The sequence below is a fragment of the Hoplias malabaricus genome, chromosome 7, assembly GCF_029633855.1.
Source record: "Hoplias malabaricus isolate fHopMal1 chromosome 7, fHopMal1.hap1, whole genome shotgun sequence".
Classification (NCBI taxonomy): domain Eukaryota; kingdom Metazoa; phylum Chordata; class Actinopteri; order Characiformes; family Erythrinidae; genus Hoplias; species Hoplias malabaricus.
This window is the reverse complement of record NC_089806.1, coordinates 491,972-517,313: the sequence shown is the minus strand read 5'-3', so window position 1 is coordinate 517,313 and position 25,342 is coordinate 491,972. Positions and strand designations below refer to the sequence as shown.

The window sequence follows — 25,342 nt, the reverse complement described above, 5'->3', positions numbered from 1 at the left end:
AGAGAAACCTAAACCAAGTGAATGAAGCATTGGCTAAATTGATTAAAGTGAGTTAAACTGGACAATGTAAGCAAAGTGTTGTGAAGAGTCTGGGTGCTGGGTGGGAACAAGAGTCCACCTTTAGACACACCCTTGGTACAGAGAAATATTCTCCCTAGCCAAATTATAGCTGCTTTGTGCAAGTGTTACCAGGTGTAGTCTGTGTTGTGTGAATGGTACAGAATCTGCATTCATTTATTCATTTATTCAAGAATTTCACAGAGAGAGACAAACAGAGCATTAAGACCAGCGACAATCGCACCACAGATCTACTTGTTGATTAGAAGCAATGTGTGTGGGGAATTAGGCACTACTGTTTTAACCCCAAATCCTAACCATACTCCAGGACAAAATAAGAGTCCTGTGTGGAGCAATCATAAACCAACTCTCTATCACAGTCTCTTGCTTAATTAATGAGATCACAATTATTATATATTTATATGTATCAAATGGTGGAAATATAGTGAAATATTTCACATTAAATATTATATTAATATTAAACCTGCTACACGGGCCCTGACCATTGAAGAACAGTGATTAGAACATAATCAAAAATTTTGGAAAGCATATCTGCTAAGTCTTGGAAAAGATCAGTGTGTAGATTAGGTGGACACATGAATATCTCTTAAACGATTGTGTTGAATTTTTTTTAAAACAATAGATTGTATCAGCCTGAATGGAGCATAAACGGTTTTGGAAAAAAATCCTGGTTAATGATGTCATAATTTATGCATAAAAGGGCTAGAAACATAAAAAATGTTTTGACGAATTTGAAAGAGATGTTTCAATTAGCACTTCAGATACAATTTTAATCATTTGTTATCCAGCTATGTATGTGTTAGGAAAACAAAATCACTTCACACACAGTCACTCACTTAACTTTAATCAGTTTAGATTGTCTCATATTATTTTGGTCTTTGGATTTTGATGTAAAACTGACACAGGGCATGGATTACTGAATGTCAGATCTGAATGTTTACCACAACAAAGCAATATCTCACCAATTTCACTGAGACAGTGAACAGATTTTCTGGCAGGTGGTACGCTCCAGTGACTGATATGATCAGTGATGGTAAGTTGTGTGTTCCACAAGTGAATGATGCCATAGAGCAGATTTTCAGCAAGCATTTGAGTCCCAGTGTTGTTAGAATGAAGCTGGTCATATTTAAAAAGCCCAGGACACTCCTTAAATGTGTGTGTGTGTGTGTGTGTGTCTGTGTTGTCTTTCTGGCTGAGAGTATGACATGTGTTTGATGCTGCCTTTTCTTCCTGGATTATTATTTTATTTATTAATTTGGATTTTTTTTCTATTGTGATTACTTTCTCCCTTTTGTCACTAATATGTATTGTCTGACAACTTTGAGACTTTTGTAGTGTCACTTACCCAGCTTGTTCTCATTTCTAACCGTCTCCTCTTTATTATTGCTAGTTCTCTTTCCACTGCCTCTTTCTAGCTGCCTTTTAGTCGTATGAGGTTTTGCTCTCTCTTTAATATGTTTGCTACAATATACTGTTATTGTTGATGCTTAACTGTTGATATATCCCACTCTGTGCATATAGACTGGACAATGCTTGGCGTAGTGGATTTGGCTAACCTGCTGCAAGGTAGTATCACATGAGTTTACCTGTCACGGACCAGGCCAAAAGCACTCTGATCATTTATGTGCATCTTTTTGTCAATAAAACTTGCTTTGATGTCCACTAGAAATCTCCTCTGGCAATTTTTCTCCTTGTCTGTGTGCTGTTCTGTTTTTGGATTAATTTATGTTCAGATGAACCAAACAGAATTTCACTGTACGTTGTAAAATGAAAAATAAAGCTTCTATTCTATAACATTCTAGACTTTACTGCTATGTTGTTAAATTCTGATAAGGTCTACTTGCTAGATAAAAATGCTAAAAACATTTGCTACTATTACTGTTGATAATTTAACAGTAAATAGCTTTACATTTTAAAAAATAGATTACATTTTGACTTCCATGAAGACACACAATTGACAACCATATATACCATACAGTCAAAATTGTCTGCTTCCTCTTACACATTATTCCCCAGGGTGCTCAAAAGTGCTATTATGAATAAATACAATATTTGACCATATATCCCCAGTTGTTTCATCTCTACACTGGCTAGCTCTATAATTTCACATTAATAATTTCACATTACTGTTTAGGGCTCAGACATAGTCTCAATCTTTAAATCCTGATTGAAAATCTACCTTTTCACAATCACCCACCCTCAGGCTACTGTTTGTTTACTGTTGTAATAGCTGTTATATGTTTTACATATTACCACAAATTTATATTAACACTTACTTACAATCTTCTAAAATCTTACTATCATAGTGCTTTTTACAACAGAAGGTATCACAAAGTAGATTTACAGAGATCCAGGTCCAAACCTCCTGCAAATATTCAATTTTCCCATCATTCTATAAAACGCACAACCTCTTTTTCTAATATCAAGGGTGTTGATCCACTCATCTTTTGTACCCTTGTTCAGTCTTTTTCATTATTTTCTTTTTCCTAGCTGTAAGGTCTTGATGACATGCTGTCTTTATTTAAAGGCACAGTTTCTACCATATTTGATCAAGCTCTCCCCATTTCATTCCATTCTCTATACATTTCATCTCTCATCAGTGGATCTAGTAATAAGCCCTAAATATATATATTTTTTATATTATCAGCAAAACTAAACCTCTCAGCTCACCTAGTGTCATGCTTTTGCCCTGTCTAGTCTTTGATATCTGTCCTTGTTTTGTGCTTGGTCTTGTTCCCACCATGTGCTCTGTGTTTGTTTATGTCAACCATGTGCTTGTGACTCCTCATGTGATCTCCTGCCAAACATCTTTCTGTGTCATGTGACACGTGTCCACATGCATCTATTCTGATCTCTTGACACTTCTCCTTGTTTGTGTCATGTGACTCTTGTTCTCAGATGTATCTCCTTTCCCTGTATGTGTATATAAGCCCTGTTCTTTAGTCTTAACCTTGTCTGTCATTTTATGCTTCCTGTCAGTGCTTCATGTTCATGGTTCTGTTTCAAGGTCACTGTATTGTATCTTGTTCTGTGTTAAAGTCTTTAAGTACTTTGTCAGGTCTTCTAGTCCAGTTTTTAATGTTTCTTGTTTTTTGTCTAGCTCCCTGCTCAGCGTTTAGTACTCGTATGTTTAGTACCTAGCCTTTGTGTTTTTAGCCTCTCTCTAGCTCCCTAGCCTCTCTGTCTTGTTCCATTGTTGTAAATAAAATCTCCTGCACTTGCCTCCATTCCTGTCCCTCACTCCTTGACCACCCCTACACCTGCTATGTGACACCTAGATCTGTGTGACACTTTTCCTAGATTTTTCAAGGACAAAACTAATAAAAGTTATCAGCATTTCCCTTTAACACCTTACACACTTCATGACAATAGCAAATATTTACTGCCACAGTCTTGTCTTCCTCATTTTTCACTTTGCCTATCTACATTTCTAAATTAATACCTGATAGCTATCACTACAGAAATCCATTTATAAATCTTTACAAATCTCTACCAAGAAATTCAGCTGAACTTCTGCACACCTGCTACCCCCACTAGAAGCCTCATGTCCTCCAGTTCTGTGCTTCTGACTTACCAAAAATCCAAACTGGTCACTGCTGGAGGCTGACTCTCTTTGCGTGTTCCTCACTCCCATCCTTTTAAAAGTCAGTTTAAAACTTACACCACCCCACCAATTTTTTTTACTTATCTTTACATTTAAGATGTTAAAAGTGTCTATGAATTTCACTTTCTGATCACATCTGCCAGCTGTTTAGTCTAACATGCACAAACACTCTTTCTATGGCTGGATGGTCATGTAGTATGTGTGAGATCTTTGCTATAACTTTACACATAGTAACACAATGAAAGCAGGGGGTTTTAAAAATGTTATTCCTGACATCTCTGCTGATGGAGGAGCTCCTTTGCTTTTGGGCAGTGTAGCACCATTGGTGCCCTGATGAGCTGCACTGTCAGCACTCTGGATGCCAGCATGCCTAAGACAGTGGTGGCCAGCTAATGTACTCAGCATGTCAGTGGTCAATGGAGTTAACATTCTGGTGGTTAATAACACATCTGGAAATGTGGTTCTGAAGCAGCAGGAGCTGTGTAACTTGCTCTCATAAAGAGGGAAGCATTACATGTTTCAGATGTTCCATTGTAGGTGTGGAGAGAATGTTATATTTTTTTTTTCCAGCAGATTGTTCTGATTAGGTGGTGGTTCCTTGCTGGAGCTGTGGTTTCTGTTTGACCTCTTCTCCCAAACAAGAGTCAAGTCATTATTATTATTATTATTATTATTATTATTATTATTATTATTTTATCTTATAAAGACCCCAGCAGTTTCTAAAATTGTTTGTAGTTTATTAAAGAGTACCTCTGTGAGATTTGGAATAAAACAAAGAGTAGGAGTGATAGAACAGTTACTTAATTGAGAGAATAGGACTTGTATTAATAGTAGAAAGTACAGAGATGTTTCTTCATGCGGAATGGCCTTTAGCTCCTTTTAAACATTCGATTACTCATTCAAGGCCAAAAAATTCCACAGACAACAAACAACATCCAGAAGATAAGAGGAGCACTGTCACAACAAAAAAAAAAAAACTTTTTACAACAAACACATCACTTTAAACAAGATATATATTAATGCATCACCAGTAACAGCAGTACAGTTTTCACTGATACAATCAACAAACAATAAATGCCAACCATATTCATCTTTATATTGTCCTCTAAAAAAACTACTTTATAGATCCAAATAACAATTATGTTTTGGTTAAAAACCACATTGATTTCAATGAAAACCTTATTGATTACTTTATTACTTTCATTATTACGAAACAAAACAAACCAAAAAACACAAATAACTCACAGAATGACGCACAAACAGCTCATGTTTTTATGAGCTTTTTGGTCTTTTTGGTTCAGGAGAATGTTAGAGACGGGTCTCTGGAAAATACAGAAAGAAAACACCATAAAACACTCAGCAATTAAAACAGATTGTAATAACACATACAGACATACAATACAGATCATTATATAAAAAAATAACATACATTCATAAACTGTTAAAAATAAATACACTATCTTTGCAGTAGCGTTCAATGAAATCTCTTGATATTGTCATTTAGAGCTTCACTATAAAGTCTGCAGCTCAGTGACGGTCCAAGTGGGACACTGAAGAGGATGAGATGTAGGAGTAAGGGCAGTGTGACTATTTCTTTTTTACTATTACTATTATTTATTAATACTATTATCATTTAATCCTCTATCAGTGTGTTATTTGTTCTATAGGTCTGTCTATATCTATATTTCAATCTTTCTTTCTGTTAAGACTATTTGTATAAGTTTATTGAAAGTAATATTAGACTGAGGGAGTGATTAGAGTATAGTGTTAAAGAGGAAGTGCTCTTACTCTTAGACCAGGCTTATTCTCTTGATTCCGCTCCTACAGGAAGTAAAAATCTAATATGGAATCACCATACAAAAAGACTACATTTATAAAAAAAATATAAATGATTTAATAACTATAGATATTCATTATAATTATATTGTTAATACATTAATGGTCATTAATAATAATTTATAATACATAGACAGAAAAGGCAATGGTGACCTGTTATGTACAAAATAGTGACCTACACCCATCTATATTGTTAAACCTCAGATCTCGTTGGATGCTGTCATTACTTTTTCTTCTCCATCAGCTGACATTAACCTTGTCAACTTCAGCACAAATTTGTTAATAGTTTTAATCATTTATTGAATTAAAAACCATTCTCAGGTCTGTGCTTATTAGTTATCATTTTCATTATGTTACATAAAACTTCAAAACTATCAGTATTAGATAAAAAAGACATCACTGTTGCCCTTCCTATTTTTGTGTTACAAAAGATTATTAATGACCTTTAAGGTGTCAGGTTTTTAAACCATATATAAACATTTACAGTTGTAGTTTAGTTTTAAAGTGTTCATTAAAGATATAGAGATTCAAGAGTTACGGAAATAGAAATAGAATGAAATATAAAGTATATAGACTTTCTCAAAATAAATATACTAATATACTAATCTACAACTAAGAAGAATGAAGCTAAAACTGTACAACTTGAATAAAATTGCATAATGTGCAACTTAACCCTCTGGAGTGGGCGCTCCCACCAGCAGGATAAATCAAAACTTGCACCAAAACACTAACACAACTCAGCAAGTTTTTATTTGAGAAAAATAATATAATAATAAATAAACCCCAGAAACCTTAAAGGGTCTACTTTTCAAACATATGGAGGTTGAAAAGAAAATTTATTTTTACCTGGTTGTTATAGAACAATCAGTAACAAGAGGCACGTCTCTCTCTGAGACTCAGACTGCGACTGTTGATGGCCCACTTATTCATATTCATATGATAACAGCATGTTCATCTGGCCACTCTCATTGGACAATTACAGCATGTGAAAACACTCATTTTAGTCATATAAACAAATCTTATCAAATTTATTTATATAGCGCTTTTTACAACTGATGTTTTCAAAAAGCAGCTTTACAGAATTCCGACAGAATGCATATCTGTGTTTTCACACCGAACTAAGTTGAGATTTTCCCTGTGAGGATGCTCTCAATGGTGCAAGGGTAGAAGTTCTGCAGCACTTTGGAGGGCAGTCTGTAATCCTTAGGAATCAGAGGAGGAAGAGACGCTGATGAGCCTTCTTTGCCAAATTGTTGATGTGGCATGACCATGAAAGATCCTGCAAAATGTGAACACCAATTTACCAAGTTATCCACTCTTTCCTCTGTGGCACCATTGATCTTCACAGGGTGGTAGCTATTCGTCTGTTTCCTGCCATAGTCCACTATTAGCACCTTAGTCTTGCTGATGTTCCGGCCTGTGCTGTGAGACCACTACAGATGATCCAGAATGCGGCAGCACGCCTGGTCTTCAACCAACCAAAAAGAGCACATGTCACGCCCCTATTAGTTGAGCTGCATTGGCTACCCTTAGCTGCTCGCATCAAATTCAAATCACTAATGATGGCCTTCAGAGTATTCACTGGTTCTGCTCCCATCTACCTCAATAGACTCTTAAAACCATACGTTAGCGCCCGCCCTCTCCGTTCCTCAAAGGAGCACCTACTAACACGACCAACCCCCCGTACAGGTCAGTTGAGGCTATTCTCATCTCTGGTACCACGAGCTTCCAAGCACTATCAGAGCAACAGAAACCCTCTCTTCATTCAAGAAATCATTGAAAACCCAGCTCTTCCGAGAGTATCTTTTGCACTGAATGTCTTTCTTTAATGCACTTATTACTTCCTGGCATATTGCACTTAATGTAAGGTATTTTGTATAATTTGTGCTGTAGTTCGAATGTTAGATCCTCTTTTGTAAGTCGCTTTGGATAAAAGCGTCTGCCAAATGCATAAATGTAAATGTAAATGTAAATGTTTAGTAGGAAATTATTATCCTGGCACCAGGTCTCCACACTTGTAATCTCCTCCAGGTAGGCCCTCTCAACCTTGTTGGAGATCAGGCCTACTACAAACCGGATCCCAAAAAAGTTGGGACACTAAACAAATTGTGAATAAAAACTGAATGCAATGATGTGAAGGTGCCAACATCTAATATTTTATTCAGAATAGAACACAAATCACAGATCAAAAGTTGAAACTGAGATAATGTATCATTTTAAGGGAAAAATATGTTGTTTCAAAATTTCATGGCGTCAACGTCTCTGGGGACAGAGAAGACCAGTTTCTCAAGTTTAGAAATATGAATGCTCTTCCATTCATGTCTAATACGGGCCTCTAACTGTTCAATCGTCTTGGGCCTTCTTTGTCGCACCTTCCTCTTTATGATGCGCCAAATGTTCTCTATAGGTGAAAGATCTGGACTGCAGGCTGACCATTTCAGTACCCGGATCCTTCTCCTATGTAGCCATGATGTTGTGATTGCTGCAGAATGTGGTCTGGCATTATCTTGCTGAAAAATGCAGGGTCTTCGCTGAAAGAGATGACGTCTAGATGGGAGCATATGTTGTTCTAGAACCTGAACATAGTTCTCTGCATTAATGGTGCCTTTCCAGACATACAAGCTTCTCATGCTTGATGATGATAACTTAAAAGTTGTCAATTGACCTATTTAGTGTTAATTGGTCTTCCAGCTGTTCGTTATATGCTCAATTTCTTTTTTCCAGCCACTTATTGCTGTTTGTCCTTTTCTGGGATTTGTTGACTCTGTGAAATTTTGAATCAACATATTTTTCCTTTAAAATGTTACATTTACTCAGATTAAACTTTTGATCTGTCATCTATGTTCTATTACGAATACAATATTGACATTTGCCATCTCCACATCATTGCATTCAGTTTTTATTCACAATTTGTTTAGTGTCCCATCTTTTTTGGAATCTGGTTTGTACAACAGTATTGTCTGCCAAATGAATCATGGATGTGGAGCTGGAAGTGGAGACACACTCATAGGTGTATAATGACTACAGTAGAGGACTCAAAACACACCCTTGTGTAGCACCAATGCTGAGTGTGAGAGAGATGATTACCCACCCACACTACTTATGGTCTCTCTCTAAGGAAGCTGGAGACCCAGTGATGCAGGGATAGATGAAGTCCCAGATCTTACAGCTTGGTGGTGAGTATGGAGGGAATGATTATGTTTAATGCTGAACTATAGTCGACAAACAGCACTCTGACATAATTATTCATCCCAGTGCAGAAGTGACACAGAGTAGAGTGAAGCAGGTGTGAGATGGCATCACCTATAGAACTGCTGTGGTGGTAGGTGAACCATAATTGGTCCAGAGAAACAGAAATGATGAAGTCTCTGACCAGCTTTTCAAAGCACTTCATCACAACTGATGTTAAAGGTACAGGGTTAGGCAGGCTCATTGAGGCAGGCTGGCTGAGATTTCTTGGGGACACAAACAACTACGGACTATTTAAAACAGGATGGAACTACCCCCAGCTAAAACAAGACATTAATATTTCAGTGATGACTAGTGACTGCTGTCCACTGCGACATGTGCTCTGCACTTTGTCCACTCTGTGTTTTTGTGTTCACTACCACGGATTAATTAAATGCAGAGAAGTAATTTCCCTAAGGGGATTAGTAAGGGATCATCTTCTTCTTCATCTTCTTCTCTGGACATGTGCTGTCAGCTTCACTGTAAGCACTGCCCGTCTTCAGTCCTGAAGCAAGCATAAAAGGTGTGGAGTTCATTTGCCTGTGTCCCATCTGCACTCATTAGTAAGGAGGGTGTGCTATAATCTGTGATTGTCTGTAGTCCCTGCCATAGAGATCTAAAATAACTATGCTGGAACTGTGACTCTAACTGTGACTTCCTTCCTTAGTGCTGTTTCACCTGCCTCAAAACATGTGATGCAGCTTACTACTTGCCCATGTTTCCACTGATGAATCTTGCATTGTACGCTGCTGTGCAAGCTTTCAGAGATTAGATTTCTCCATCCACAGCTTTTGTTTTGGAAAGGTCTTGATGGTGTTACTGGAAACCCTGTCACTAACCAGCTTCCCAACCAAGCTCACCACAGCATCTATAAACAAACTGATTTCATCAGCAGAGTTGGCCCTGAATATGTATCAGTGTGCAGTATCTAGAGTGTCCTGCAGGGCACCCACTGAATTGTCAGTCCAGCGCGGCAACTCCCTATAATATAGCTAAGGCTTCCTGTTTCAGCCTTTGCATGAGGAAAATTGCAGCATGATCCAAAAAAATGGTGCAGTGTCCTGTCACCTTTGGTTGGTCAGGTGATAAAAGTTTGTTGTTAAAAGTACAGATCTGTACGTCTGAGGTTGGCGTTATGCCATTTAGCTAACCCTGTACCCGTTTAGAGGAAGCTGTTTTGCTCACCCTGGTTTTCCTGTTACTTGTGTTTCTACTGTTATTTCTGTTCTTACCACTTACTAAACATACATAGATATATTTTATAGATTATCTCCACATGATTATTTATAAAACCTGCTCCTGCAGCAACATTTCTGCAAAGTTCCAAAATCAACCATAAGCGGTAAGTACCTGCAATACCATGGCTACTGCTGGCTGTTTTGCCTGCTCAGAGTGTGGTATGTTTAGTTTAACCACCTTTTCCACCTCTAGTGATAATGATAGTGGTTGTGTTTGTGCTAAGTGCCAGCTAGTTAGCTCTCTGGTGGATAATGTGCATCAGCTAGAAGTGGACATCCGGGGCTTATTATTATCAAGGGATAAACTGAGAGATTCAGTGCTAGCAACTCCGGTGCATTAAGGAGTGTCAACACCTTCATTACTCCAGGGTTAGAGCCCTCAAAGCGGGATGAATTGGTGACGTCTCTGTGACATAAACAGAAAGCTAGAGCTGATGCTAACACTAAAGCCAAATCTAGCCCACCGGGACACCACGCTCCTCCGATTCACATGTCAAAAAGCTTTACCCCGCTAAGCAAAACACCCACTGAGGAGCCTGTTAAAAGAGCCCTGGTTATAGGAGACTCTATTGTTCGACACGTGAAATTACAGCTGAGAACCCCCCACTTTCATTTCAGAATGAAACATTTGGTTGTAAATGGTGGTATTTTAGTTATTTATCAATGATATGGACTGCTTTGGAGCAACAAAGCCATATATATAAGCTTCAGATGACTGCTTGAAAGCAGCAGAAAACATCCAAAATTTACCACATGCCATTTTTTTCAGTTGAGCTCTATGCCTCTGCACAGTTACAAAATATTTACCATCAGCTTTACAAATTCTGTCACTGGAATATACTATTGAACTAGTGTAGCATAGAAGCTAGTCAGTGCCAAATGTGCTATAGAAAAATCGAGTCAAATATCACTTACGCATCACAAAATTAAGCTGTTCCTCTTCAGGCAGCTGAAATGCGTGACTGTGCTGTCTTGGAGCTCTGTGCTCTTTGTGAAAACACAGCCATGTGCTTTCATTTATATGATAAAATGAGTGCTTTCACACATTGTGTTGTGATCATAATCCTCCAATAAGAGCGGAAAAGTATAAAATTATAATATGAATATGAATGGGTGGTCCATCAAGGGTCACGGTCTAAGTGTCAGAGAGACGTGCCTCTAGTAACTTATCATTCTATAACAAGAAGCTAAAAATACATTTCTTTTCAACCTCCATATATTTGAAAATTAGACCCTGTGAGGTTTCTGGGGGTATGTTTATGTTTTTAGGACCCAAATTAGCTGAGTTTGTGAAAGTTTTTTTTATGCAATTTTGATTTATCGCCTACTCCATGGGGTTAAATGAGGGTCAAAGGGTATGTGAATCGGCTAATCAAAATGGTCCTTTGGTGTGAGAGTTTGAGTGAATTTGTAAGTGTGATGGACAGGAACCCCCTCCAGGGTGTGTTTCTGCCTTGTGCCCAGTGGTTCTTAATAACTCCGGACCTATTGTGATTCTGAACTTGTTACAGTTACAGAAAATGAATGAATGATAGGTGTGATGAATGAACTGAAGGTTAATTACTAGTCAAAGTATCTTAAGAAGCAAAAATGCAGCTAATAGCTTTCTTACTAAGCAACTGTGTTCAGAAATATGATAAATTGGTTTTAAAGAAACAAACAAAACATGGTAAAATAACAGCAAGGACAGGTGTTGGGCAGCTTTGGCATAATGGTTGGAGACCAGGTACAATGCCCAGGAACCGTCAGGAACATCCACAGCTGAAGTGCCATTGAGCAAGGCACTGAGTCCCCAAACACTCCCTGGGCACCGGGGATGGCTGCCCACCTCTCTGGTTGTGTGTTCACAGACCCTAGTGCAATAGTGTGTGTGTGTTCACTGCCAAAGATGAGTTAAATGAGACATTTAGTTGTACACACTTTAAATGTGTGGCCAGTAACTAACTTAAAAGCAGCTTAACAGGTTACTTACTGAATCTTTGGATCTCTGAGAATTTGAGTTCGTAGCTGGAACCTGAAATGATGAATAAACAAACACTAAGTGAACTCTGTTGAAATTAAGCAAGTTATTTCTTTAATGTGTTTCTCAGAAACTGCTGCAGTCAGTTGTTTCCTTATTGATTGAGTTGTTTTTCCTCAAAAGTCATTACACTGATTCAGATCACCCAACTTTTTCCGGTCACCTTATTTTGAAAATGGCCAGCCCCAAACATGGAGCAGGAATGACAAAGCAGTCCGATTCCTCATCTTATGAGCAAAACCTAATACAAATTGCCATATGTAAAAATAATTATCTCTATAACATCACTATATTCTCCCATTTTGGTGGAAATATGCACATTTTCAATAAGTGTAGTCAAGATTTGGAGGGCAATATTTGAGGAGGTTTTAAAGGAACACAATGTAAGAATGGGCTTTTTAGTCTCCTGAGCTTCCCTTGCCTGCTGCTAAGTTTAATTCACATTAAAAGTACTCTCTTTCGCTCTCTCACTCCCTCTCTTGCTCACCCACTCACATAAAGAGGACTGACTCTCAGAGCTTCTACTAAAACATTCTCCCTGTCTTTCTCACAAAGACAAACACACAAGCTCATCTCTCTCTCTCTCTCTTTCTTTCACACACACAAACACACCTTGTGTTGTCTTGTGATCAGCTCTCAGGGTTTGGGTGATGTTGAGCTGTGGGAATGTATGTAATCGAATAAAATGATGTTTACTACATGATAAAACCCATATATCACTCATAACACACACTGGATTGTGTTATTACAACTTTGGTGATACCCTAGCAGTTGTAAACACAGCTACCGTCAGAAAAGCAGCAATTTTCCAGAATCAGTATCCAATGACCTTTCATCAGTGAATCTCAAAAACCTGGGGTGCGTTTCCTATACAACGACGGAGGTAGCATTGAACTAATGTGGTATGATGCTTCGTTAAACTAACCAACATCTGAAGCCCGAACGTTTCCCAAAAGCGTCAAACTTTGTTAGTACCACAGTAGTTTGAACCATGTTGGTTTAAAGCACCGTAGTCCAAACTACAATGGTTACAGACGTGTTTGGTCTTGCTTTCACAGCGGGAAACTTGCAAAAACGCATTTTGTGACATTATACGATATATGAGAGTTGTAACTGAAATTTTTCATATTGTAATCATATATAATCAGCAACAAAAAGAATAACATTACTTCAATTAAAAATAAATGCAAATTTTAAAATAGAACAAAAGAAATAACAGTGATAATAGACAAAGATTGTTTTGTAACAAAAAAAATATTTCAGTGTATTTATTATTATAAAAAATAGATGTTAGAAAGGTTTATTAATATAACGGAAAGAAATCTTAGCAGTGTTCTTCAGTAGCGCAGTGGGCTACACATGAAAACCCCGCCTTTTTGTGCCGCACAGAGGTGGGTTTAGACCCAAGAACGTTCATTGTGTCATTTTTATAACAGCAACTAAAGCTCTCACTGATGAAACATCGATTCACTAAAGTACTGTAAAGTATTCTATGTTGCCTCTTCTGATATATACATATATGTAGTATATACCAACACAATAACATCTTTCTACACACACACACACATACAAATGGTACAGTTAAAGTGCCAGTTGTACTCTGTCTTTTTTCATCCTTTGTTTGAAGTTTTTTTTTTTTTTTTACCTCTGAGTGAGTCCTGTAGTAATTAAACATACCTTCATAGCATTTCCATAGGCTCCGTCTCACACTTAAAAATAATGGTTCTATAAGGGTTCTTTAGTAAAGAAAATGGTTCTACATAGAACACTTGAAGAAGCTTTGCATGAATAGAGGTTCCTTTGCATCATGAAAGTGTTCATGATGTCATGATGAGGTATTTAAAACTAGGGTTTAAATGATGACAGTGTATTAATACCAGGGTTTTTATATACATTTTTCAAACATTATTATAATAGTTATAAAATTACATTAAATATATACATTAATAATAACATTTAATTTATGTATACGCTATATTCATTCATTCATTCATTATCTGTTACCCTTATCCAGTTCAGGGTCGCGGTGGGTCCAGAGCCTACCTGGAATCGTTGGGCGCAACCTGGAAGGGGCGCCAGTCCTTCACAGGGCAACACACACACTTTCTATAGGCTATATTGTTCTTATTTAAAAGTTTAAAACTGCCCTTAGATCTTTATTAAATCTTAGGTAAACTTTATATTATTTTATTTTTGATTTGCACACACACACATACACACACACACTATACAGTACCCTTATTCTACCTTGTCTTCCATCATCATGATGTAGTCACCAGGAACTAAGCTTCTAACCACAGACCTGAAGCTGTAGTTCCAACAACACAAATTAATGACAGTGTTGCGAACGTTCGGTGGAACTACGGTTTTGAGAAACACGTGTGTCGTTTAACGATGGTTCAGACTAAGCAAGTTACCAACGTAGTTACCTCGATAGTTCCAATGACTGTTTTGAGAAACACTTGCATCTCAACTGCATCGTTCCAACTATGTAAGCTGCTAACGTAGTTAACAACTATGCTTTTGGGAACCAAACCCCTGATTTGTTCCACCGACACAAAGTTTAACTTTAGTCATTTAATCCACACAGCAACTGACGAAAAGCATTTATTACCAGAAAAGTTTTCTAATGCTAAAATGAGAGTTCATCCAGCTAAGGTTTGCAGCTGCAAAAACCCTGGCTCACGGCACGGTAACTCTCAAAATCCTGATTATAACACTTTCCTCAACAAAACTTATCACTATCACCACAACTCATGAAGAAAGTTACAATGCAACCTATTACTCCACCTTGTGTCCTCATGTCTGTTTCAGCTCACCCTAATGTGTGAATTCAGTCCAAATCTTCTACAGCTGCTCATTCCCTCTCTCTCTCTCTCTCTCTCTCTCTCTCTCTCTCTCTCTCTCTCTCTCTCTCTCTCTCTCTCTATTTCTCCTCCTTTCTCTCTCTGCCATAATGTCCATACAGGGAGTATTGGGCTATATTTTTCTTGTAGCTAGGTAACCACCTGTGAGTTTTGTGTTACACATTTCTTGCAAGAGTTCTCTGCCCTGTGATTCAAAAGTCCAGTAACCAGGACCGGACCCGGTGTAGCAACCACAGAGGCCCCTTTCCCCCTATTACAGCTCAGTGGAACCTCACAATCATTTAGAAGCTGTAATTTTAAGGTTTTAAATAGTGTTGCAGCCACACAGCTCCTGGGACCTAGAGGTTTGTGAGTTCAAGTCCCACTCCAGGTGTCTGTGAGGAGTTTTGTAAGTTCTCCCTGTGTCTGCATACAGACAACGAACAAATTAATTAATTAATTTTAAGGTAGAAATAGTACACTGTGTTCTTTTAAGGTCGGTATTTAATATGAAACGTGAATGATCTTACCAATGGAGCAGGATTTATTCTGTCTTCTGTTTGTGGAACCGCTTTCATCTAAAACCACAACAATACAACACACACAAACAACAAGATATATCATTCAAAGAGATTAATCTTTTAAAATATCCTGCTCAGTGCTGAATTAAAATACAGTTTAATTTTAAAGAAGAATGATTTTTATAATTAACAATATCACAACTGACTCAGTTTGTTTATTTGGTTACCAAAAAACATTGTATATGTAAAAGTAGATCTTAGATTTTCTTTAAAAAGTAATGCAGTGGTGTAACCAATGTATAAATACAATATAAATTCATTCATAATTAATGTATACATCTGTTAAATGTATTACCCAAATAAAGATCAGGCTAAATGGTATAGGTAAAGTATGCATACTGTTCTGCGCTCTCGTAGTTTGTTAGAAGTTGCATCTTGATGCTGAACAGAAACCTTTGAAATAAACAAAAAACAGCTGAACAAGAGACACACCACAGAATCTAAGATAACAAAAAATTGATTTAGATTCTATAGAAAATTTGGTCATATTTACAGGGGTGTTTAGATCCTCTTGCTTGTTTCTGGGGTGAGGCTCAGGTTGCTCCTGGAAACAGACATCATTATCAGCCTTAGATTTCTATGAAGTTGGAACATTTCTCTGTATGTTCTCTGATTAATTTTGGCCATAAAGCATGCCTCAGGCTGCAGTTTTTCACATATAAACAAAACCAATCAAAGCAAAAGTGCTATAGGCCCACCCCATATGGACACAGACTTTCAGATTTGACTGAGGAATTCTGAGTACATTTCAATTTTTTTTTCAGTTACTGCACTAAAACCTGTAGTTTTGTGTTTCTCACATGCTGATGACCCACTGATAGTAAAGTGATGTCTTGAGGGTCAAGGCTAATATTAGTCTTTTACAATGGTAACCGTTAACTGTAGTTAGCCAGGTAAGATTAGATGGATTTTCATATCTTTCTGTATGTTTACAACAGCAGATGATTAAGTTTTTTAGCTGCTTGATTTAAGAAACTGTACATGCCATTTACTAACTCTCTTATTTTGTTTTACTACTAAATTTATAATTTAGAACACGTCTTTCCAGGCTGGTGTTTTTAAGCCTCAGAGGGAGGTGATCATATTGATAGCTTTATTTAGTTTATTACTAAAGCTGTTCATGAATTAGTGTACTTTGTATCAAACAGAAAAAAGATTAATGTTATCAGGTGAAAATCTGCTAACAAATGGGCAGCTGTTGTCTAAAATTTAGAGAAGCAGGTTTTGTTCTGGAAGGGCATTGGTTTCTTTCCCAAATCTGGCATGAAAATGTGGGCTCGGGGGAGTGAAGGAACAACACTCTCTCCTCCCTCAGCCATCATGGCTGCAGTGCCCATAAGCAAGACAACAAATCCCCAACTGACACCAAAATGGACACTGAAGATGGCTGTCTGGCACTCTTGGTGTGTTCACTGCCCATAGTGCACTGAATTTGTGTGTTCATTTCACCAGAGGAGATGACACATTTAGCCATATGTTGTACAAGGACAAATATGTGTCTGATAGTTTTGTTTTATTTGTTATCAGCATAGGAATGTTGTCTCCAATGCCAGCTTAATTCATCAAGACATTATCTGGGTGGAATGTTAAATCATGCATTATGGTCACTGAAACTTGACCTCTGCATTTAGCCCCTCCATAGCACACACACATATATGTTCTGATAAACAGAAGACAATTTAGTAGATAATACATTGTTCTCATCGCTGAATATTTTCAGTGCACAGGCTCTTGGCTCTGACAAAACATTTTTTTTGGCTGATTGCCTTTGCTCCTCTCGGGTAGAGCGCCATTCTTAAAAAGAATGAAGAATATAAAAATGTAAACGTTAGAGACAGGTTAGATACAGTGTGTTAACTTCTGATTTAAAATCTGATCGGGGAAGGAGTTGATGGAAAAATGGAATATGAACCACTGTGAATGTCAGAGATTAAATTCTCACCTTCACTGTGGTTTGCACAGCCTCCTTGTCCTGTCTTTGTTGGTCAGGTTTCTTCTGACGGACAAATTCTAAACCAGGGTGGATTATCTTTAAAATCAAACAATGATGATACACTTTTAACAGTAGAAGCAATCAAATTCCAAAAAATATATATAAAAAAATGTATTCCAAGTAATTTTGGAGGATTTTTATTAGTTAGGATTTCTATTAGTTATTCATCGTAAAATGTTTACACAGTGTGAAGGACAGCTGCTGTGTTCAAATGATTTAGTAAACTAAACATCCACAAACATGGAGATACAAACCGGATTCCAAAAAAGTTGGGACACTAAACAAATTGTGAATAAAAACTGAATGCAATGATGTGAAGGTGCCAACATCTAATATTATATTCAGAATAGAACACAAATCACAGATCAAAAGTTTAAACTGAGAGAATAGATGGGAAAAATATGTTGTTTCAAAAATTCATGGCGTCAACAAATCCCAAAAAAGTTGGGACAAGGCCATTTTTTACCACTGTGTGGCATCCCCCCTTCTTCTTACAACACTCAACAGACGTCTGGGGACAGAGGAGACCAGTTTCTCAAGTTTAGAAATAGGAACGCTCTCCCATTCATGTCTAATACAGGCCTCTAACTGTTCAATCGCCTTGGGCCTTCTTTGTCGCGCCTTCCTCTTTATGATGCGCCAAATGTTCTCTACAGGTGAAAGATCTGGACTGCAGGCTGCCATTTCAGTCCCCGGATCCTTCTCCTACGTAGCCATGATGTTGTGATTGCTGCAGAATGTGGTCTGGCATTATCTTGTTGAAAAATGCAGGGTCTTCGCTGAAAGAGATGACGTCTAGATGGGAGCATATGTTGTTCTAGAACCTGAATATAGTTCTCTTCATCAATGGTGCCTTTCCAGACATGCATGCTGCCCATGCCACAAGCACTCATGCAACCCCATACCATCAGTGATGCAGGCTTATGAATGGAACGTTGATAACAACCTTGTCCTCTCTGGTCCAGATGACATGGCGTCCCAGTGTTCCATAAAGAACTTCAAATCGTGACTCATCTGACCACAGAACAGTCTTCCATTTTGCCACACTCCATTTTAAAAGACCCCTGGCCCAGTGCAAACGTCTGAGCTTGTGGAGCTTGCTTAGAAATGGCTTCCTCTTTGCACTGTAGAGTTTCAGCTGGCAACGGCGGATGGCACGGTGGATTGTGTTCACTGAAATTGCTTTCTGGAAGTATTCCTGAGCCCATTCTGTTATTTCCTTGACAGTGGCATTCCTGGCGGCGCGCGCGTCAACACGTGTGCAGCGGCCACTCTGGAACCAAGCAGGCTTTTGTTTGTTTGTTTAAAATTTTTTTTTTCATTTTATTTATAATATATGGATGCAGGAACACCTGCAGTACGTATATATCACCGCCAGACACTGCTTCAGTATCGCAAACAGGAAATATACAGTATCAGCGATGACCTCCAGGAGATGCTGCGGAACCTCCGCTTGCTTCAGAGGCCTAGCCCTGAAGCCTCGACGTTTCCTGATGCCGGCGGCTGGGGAAGGAGACGACGCAAGCGGTGTGAGAGGAGACAGAAGTGCGGCAAGCGGGTGGGGATCCATGCTAGGCTATGAGCTAACCCGAGTCGGCAGGCTATCCCTTCTCTCTTTCTCTCCAATGTTTGCTCGCTGCATAATAAACTGGACTATATCAAACTTCAGCGAACTACACAGTGAGAATACAGAGACTGCTGTGGTTTTGTTTTTACGGAGACATGGCTCAGTGACAGTATTCCCGACGCCGCCATTCAGCTAGATGGGCTAGCCGCATTTCGAGCCGACAGAGACCCAGCGCTATGCGGTAAGACTCGCGGTGGTGGATTATGTGTCTATATCAACACTGAATGGTGTAAGAACTCTGTGCTGGTCTCTGCTTATTGTTCACCGTTAGTGGAGTTTGTGGCTGTGAGATGTAGACCTTTTTATTTACCTCGAGAATTCTCCGTTATTTACTTAATCGCAACCTATATCCCTCCCGATGCAAACACAAAACAAGCGCTGTGGGAATTATACAAAGCCATAAGTGACTTCCAAAACACACACCCGGATGGACTTTTTATTGTTGCTGGAGATTTTAATCATGCAAATCTCAAGAAAGTGTTCCCTAAATTCCACCAGTATGTGAACTTTGCTACGAGAGGAGTGAACACGCTGGATCTTGTTTACACAAACGTTCCAGACGCGTACAGGGTAGAGCCCCGCCCCCACCTCGGACACTCAGATCACATGTCTGTTATGCTAATTCCTGCATACAGACCCATCATCAGGCGATCGAAACCTGTCCTGAAAGAGGTGAAAATCTGGCAATCTCTACTCTTCAGGACTGTTTCGAGTGCACTGACTGGGACATGTTCAGAGTGGCTGCAACTTACAGCAGCACAATCAACCTGGAGGACTACGCATCATCAATGAACAGCTACATAGAGAAGTGCATTGATGATGTGACCATCTCCAAGACCATCGCCATCCGCTCCAACCAGAAGCCATGGATGAATGCAGAGGTGTGTGCGCTGCTGAAGGCTATATCCTCCACGCTCCACCTGGCACTCACCCACCTGGACAAGAAAGACACATATGCCCGAATGATGTTCATAGACTTCAGCTCAGCATTCAACACCATCATTCCTCAGCACCTGATCGGGAAGCTGAATATACTGGGTCTTAACACCTCTCTCTGCAACTGGATCCTGGACTTCCTGACTGGGAGACCTCAGTCAGTCCGGATTGGTAGGAACACCTCCAGCACCATCACACTGAACACTGGAGCCCCCCAGGGCTGTGTGCTCAGTCCACTGCTGTTCACACTGCTGACCCATGACGATGCACAGCTCAAATCATATCATCAAGTTCGCTGATGACATGACTGTGGTGGGTCTCATCAGTAAGAACGATGAGTCAGCATACAGAGAGGAGGTGCAGCGGCTAACTGACTGGTGTGAAGTCAACAACCTGTCTCTGAAAGTGGACAAAAGCAAAGAGATGGTTGTAGACTTCAGAAAAACAAGGTGTGAGCACTCGCCGCTCAACATCGACAACTCTGCTGTGGAGATTGTCAGGAATACCAAATTCCTTGGTGGTCATTCCTAGCGGATGATCTCACCTGGACCACTAACACCAGTAACATCAAAAAGAAAGCCCAGCAACGCCTCTACTTTCTGCGAAGGCTGAAGAAGGCTCATCTCCCCCCTCCAATTCTCACCACTTTCTACAGAGGAGTCATCGAGAGCATCATGACCAGCTGCATCACTGTCTGGTTTGGAAACTGCACTGTGGCAGATCGCAAGTCCCTCCAGCGGATCGTGAGGACAGCTGAGAAGATTATCAGTGTGTCTCTTCCCTCCATTACAGACATCTACACCATTCGCTGCACCCGCAAAGCACTCAGCATTGTGGGAGATCACACACACCCTTCACACACACTCCTCAACCTACTGCCGTCTGGAAAAAGGTATCGAAGCATTGCAGCCCTCACATCCAGACTCCGTAACAGCTTCTTCCCACATGCTATCAGACTCCTGAACACCTTGAGACTGAGACTGGACTGAAGAAGCACACACACACACACACACACACACACACACACACACTTCTTTATGCCAACACTGGTCTGTTGGACTGAAAATGAGGGTACTGTTTACACATATTCTGTTTACATTATGGTTACATCCAGTTACCGTCTACAGCACAAATACACTTTAAATTGCAGTGTCTCTCTCCCTCACCCCCTCCGTACTTATGGTTTTGTATTGTCTTGTATTGCATTGTATTGTACTGTATGGACATTGTTTTGTATTTTCTTAGCCATGTCTTTTGCACTTTAATGTGTATGCACTGTTTTATGTTGCACTAGCTTTGCACTAGTTGCACTTTAATGTTGTGTATTGTTTTATGTTCTATGTCTTTTGCACTTTAATGTGTGTGCACTGTTTTATGTTTGCACTAGCTTTGCACTAGATAGATAGATAGATAGATAGATAGATAGATAGATCTTTATTGTCACATACAAAGTTATACAAGTACAACATTGCAGCGAAATTAGCTTCCGTCTGTACACTCACATAAACAGGGGTTAGGTGAGTGCAACAGACGCGACTGCAGCAGGTTACCCGCGCCATTGTACAGTTAGAAGAAACAGCTAGATTAACATCGGGGAAGTGGTGGTAAAAAAATGAAGGTCCCAGACTGTGCCTAAGAAGCAGAGTGTGTGATCTTGAAAAAAACAACACCTTTAGCACACAAAGCAATACACACAAATAGTTTCAGTGATGTAGACAAAAAGCAGTAGGAGGCGTGTTCAAGGGGCATTGGGGGGGACCAGGTTCAGTTTGTGAAAATGTCCAGATGTAGTAGCGGTCACGTGTCCTTGAGCCCCAGCTCAGACAGGGGAGGTGCGGCAGATCACCATGACAACCGTTCCTTCTGGAGGAGTTGAAACTATCAGCAGCCAAGGCCACTGATAACAGGGGCAGCCAAAACAGATAAAGTTCAGCTTGTTAGAATCAGAGATGTGAGCTGAATTTTGAGCTAATAGTCCCTCTGATTCAAAGTTCCAATTTTGCACTGGTCTTCCAGACGTTCAATCTTGCCGTTCAAAGCCGTTAGTTGCTCCTTGATGGAATCCAAGCTTCTACTCACTGTCCCAGTCTGTGCGCCAACGGCTTTGCCCATCCCATCAATCATGTTGGTCAGTTTCTTTGGGCTGTTTACAACTGACTCCATTTATCCATCCATTATCTGTAACCGCTTATCCAATTTAGGGTCGCGGGGGGTCCAGAGCCTACCTGGAATCATCGGGCGCAAGGCGGGAATACACCCTGGAGGGGACGCCAGTCCTTCACAGGGCAACACAGACACACATACATTCACTCACACACTCACACCTACGGACACTTTGGAGTCGCCAATCCACCTGCAACGTGTGTTTTTTTTGGACTGTGGTAGGAAACCGGAGCTACAACTGACTCAACTCTCCTAATTTTCCGATAAACCAGGGCACCAACTAATCCAATCAGCAGAATGCCCACGATCATAAATCCAAATAGGTATACATCTTCGATGTCCTCAGTGGAAAGAGGCGCCAGACATACCACGCGCCACTTCTCCCATCCATCCATGCCATATCCAGCCAGCGTCGTTCCATCAGGACAGGAGGGCTCCCCCGTGCCCAAACTTCTTCTTGAGAAGATGGTGTCAATAGCGTTGAGAGACCAGCTGATCAATTCCATTTCTGATTTGTAATTCGAAGAGCAGCATTAGAGAGACCCGTGGTAGACAGGACAAGACCAGAAAAGCGAGCAGGAGAGATAAGGAGCGGAGAGGGTGTAAATGCGACTGCCTCCCACGAGAGCAAGAGAGAAGAATCACACTTTAATGTTGTGTATTGTCTTATGTAGCACCTTGGTCCTGGAGGAACGCTATTTCGTTTCACTGTGTACTGTAAACACTGTATACTGCTGAAATGACAATAAACTTCTTGAACTTGAACTGTTTGAGGTGGAGTGACATTTAAGGGCCCGGAGATCACGAGCATCCAGTAGAGTTTTATGGCCTTGACCCTTGCGCACAGCAATTGTTCCAGATTCTCTGAATCTTTTGATGATGTTATGCATGGTTGATAATGAAAACTTTAACATCTTTGCTATTTTATGCTGGGTAACACCATTCTGGTATTGCTGCACTTCTTTCTGCGCAACAATGGAGGAATTGGTGATCCTCTTACCATCTTGGCTTCAGAGAGACACTGACACTCTAAGAAGCTCTTTTTATACCCAATCACGTTGTCAATTGACCTAATTAGTGTTAATTGGTCGTCCAGCTGTTCGTTATATGCTCCATTTCCTTTTTCCAGCCACTTATTGCTACTTGTCCCAACTTTTTTGGGATTTGTTGACACTGTGAAATTTTGAATCAACATATTTTTCCTTTAAAATGTTACATTTACTCAGATTAAACTTTTGATCTGTCATCTATGTTCTATTATGAATAAAATATTGCCATCTCCACATCAGTGCATTCAGTTTTTAATTCACAATATGTTTAGGATTTTTATTTTTGTAGTTTTTTCATCATCCACAACAACATTATATGCATATTGTGTATTTGTGTGTGCATGTATGTGTGTGTTGTTTGTGTATTTGTGTTGGTGTGTATATAAACCGTGTAGTAAATGCGCATGTTTGTGCGTGACTGCATATATAATGAGTGTGTGTGTGTGTGCGTGTATACATACTGTTTCTACATTAATTATTTGAGGTTGAACTCCAGATGAAATAGGATCATTCTGAAATTGAAACCAATTCAAAAGTTATTAAATGGTTCTGAAAAAAATATATAAATATTTCAATAAAATGTATTTAATTTTTATTAAGCATTTGTTTCCTGTTCTTCATCTTAAATAATATAACTTAAGCTTAATATAAAAAGTGAATTTGGGTGTGTATATGAGTGTTTGTCTCTAGAGTGTTTACATACTATTTCCACTCTATTATTCAGAGGTTGCTGTCTAGGTGGACAAACCAAATTCTGAAAGTAAAGATACTGTATGAAAATAATAATAATAATAATAATAATAATAAATAATACTTGTTGTTGTAACCAGGAATTTTATTACCATTGGGACATCATCTATTTCCTCTTCTTTTTTTTCATCAGAATCAAACTTCACCTGAAAGTACATTTTATTTTCAGTTCTGAAAGACACTTTTATACAATATTAACATATTTGTAAAATAAATACAGTTATCTACAAATAATAATTTCTATTTTCTACTTATCTATATGTTTATTCTTCTATATTATTATTGATTTCTTATAAAATATCATTTTTAAAATATGTTTGAGTGCATAAAATTAATGTAGTGCTTTAATATTGTTTAGATAGTGTGAATAAATATGTCTGTCTTAATTTTAAAGATTTCAGTTCTCATCAAATAAGATAAAAATATTAAACAATAATTACATGTAAATTACAGAGACAGATATCTTTAATTATATTTTAGTAAATAAACAGATAATAAATTATAATAAATATATAATAAATATAAATAATATACAGTATTATAATATATAGTACAGTAAATATATTTACAGTTTTAAATGGAAGGAATGCTCCTTGCTCACAGCTGTCAAAGTCCAGAAGCAGTGGGGGATTGTGTAACGCAAGTAAGCACCCGATTTTATAACATTCATCCACTAATACACACATCTCTTCAGGGACAGCCTGGAAATTAAAACAATGAAATATTTTTACTTTAAGTAGAACAGAATAAACACAAATGAGGAGCCTGTCATTTTGTCCATAATTCCAGAGTGGTTGTAAGTTTATCAATAATGTTTGTTCCAATTTACTTACTTATCTTTTAACAAACACTCATTATATGGTGTGTTAATGCAGTGAGTACTACCCACACACTCCACATCAAGTTTATTTTTTAAGGTCAGACAGTATCATTACCACATTACCAAATAAAAACTGTTCAAGACTCTAAAACCTGCACTGATGTATTCTTATAGATTTTTAAACTGTAATAAAGTACACAATTACTTTAAATGGTAGACCATTATTTTAATATGAGCATTTTCCAGTGCACACTTCCCCAACATATATACTCACCATGAATATTGTATAAAGCCCTGGACGCTAGAATATTTCAATTTCATTGTAACTATGTGATAAAAAAAACAGTAATATTTGCCTTAAATAAGAATGAATAAGAATTTATTTGTTGCTGTTCAATGTTAACATGTAGCTCCATATTTATGAATGTTTAGTTTATTACATCTTTTGGACACCTTACCTGTCATTCACATTGTGTGGAAATTTCATAGTGAATGGGCCAATAGAATTATATGGTTTATAACTGTGATAAAATTATAAAAATGATACAAATCTTCCTAGACTTTAGCTCTGTC

General features: G+C 38.6%; 1 protein-coding gene across 1 annotated transcript in view; it reads right to left on the bottom strand.

Annotated features, from left to right (window-relative positions):
* Positions 1 to 4,420: 4,420 nt before the first annotated feature.
* LOC136702537 (uncharacterized) overlaps positions 4,421 to 25,342 on the bottom strand; it is a 31,969-nt gene continuing 11,047 nt past the window's right edge. Inside the window, exons 9-20 of the mRNA XM_066677646.1 lie at positions 24,519 to 24,650; positions 24,042 to 24,095; positions 23,903 to 23,953; positions 23,661 to 23,711; positions 17,374 to 17,460; positions 15,925 to 15,975; positions 15,771 to 15,824; positions 15,381 to 15,428; positions 11,957 to 11,998; positions 5,471 to 5,503; positions 4,928 to 5,004; positions 4,421 to 4,636 (exon numbers count right to left, since the gene is read on the bottom strand). Coding sequence (XP_066533743.1) covers positions 4,582 to 4,636; positions 4,928 to 5,004; positions 5,471 to 5,503; positions 11,957 to 11,998; positions 15,381 to 15,428; positions 15,771 to 15,824; positions 15,925 to 15,975; positions 17,374 to 17,460; positions 23,661 to 23,711; positions 23,903 to 23,953; positions 24,042 to 24,095; positions 24,519 to 24,650 — 735 coding nt within the window. The 3' untranslated portion in view covers positions 4,421 to 4,581. The remainder of the gene's footprint in view (positions 4,637 to 4,927; positions 5,005 to 5,470; positions 5,504 to 11,956; positions 11,999 to 15,380; positions 15,429 to 15,770; positions 15,825 to 15,924; positions 15,976 to 17,373; positions 17,461 to 23,660; positions 23,712 to 23,902; positions 23,954 to 24,041; positions 24,096 to 24,518; positions 24,651 to 25,342) is intronic.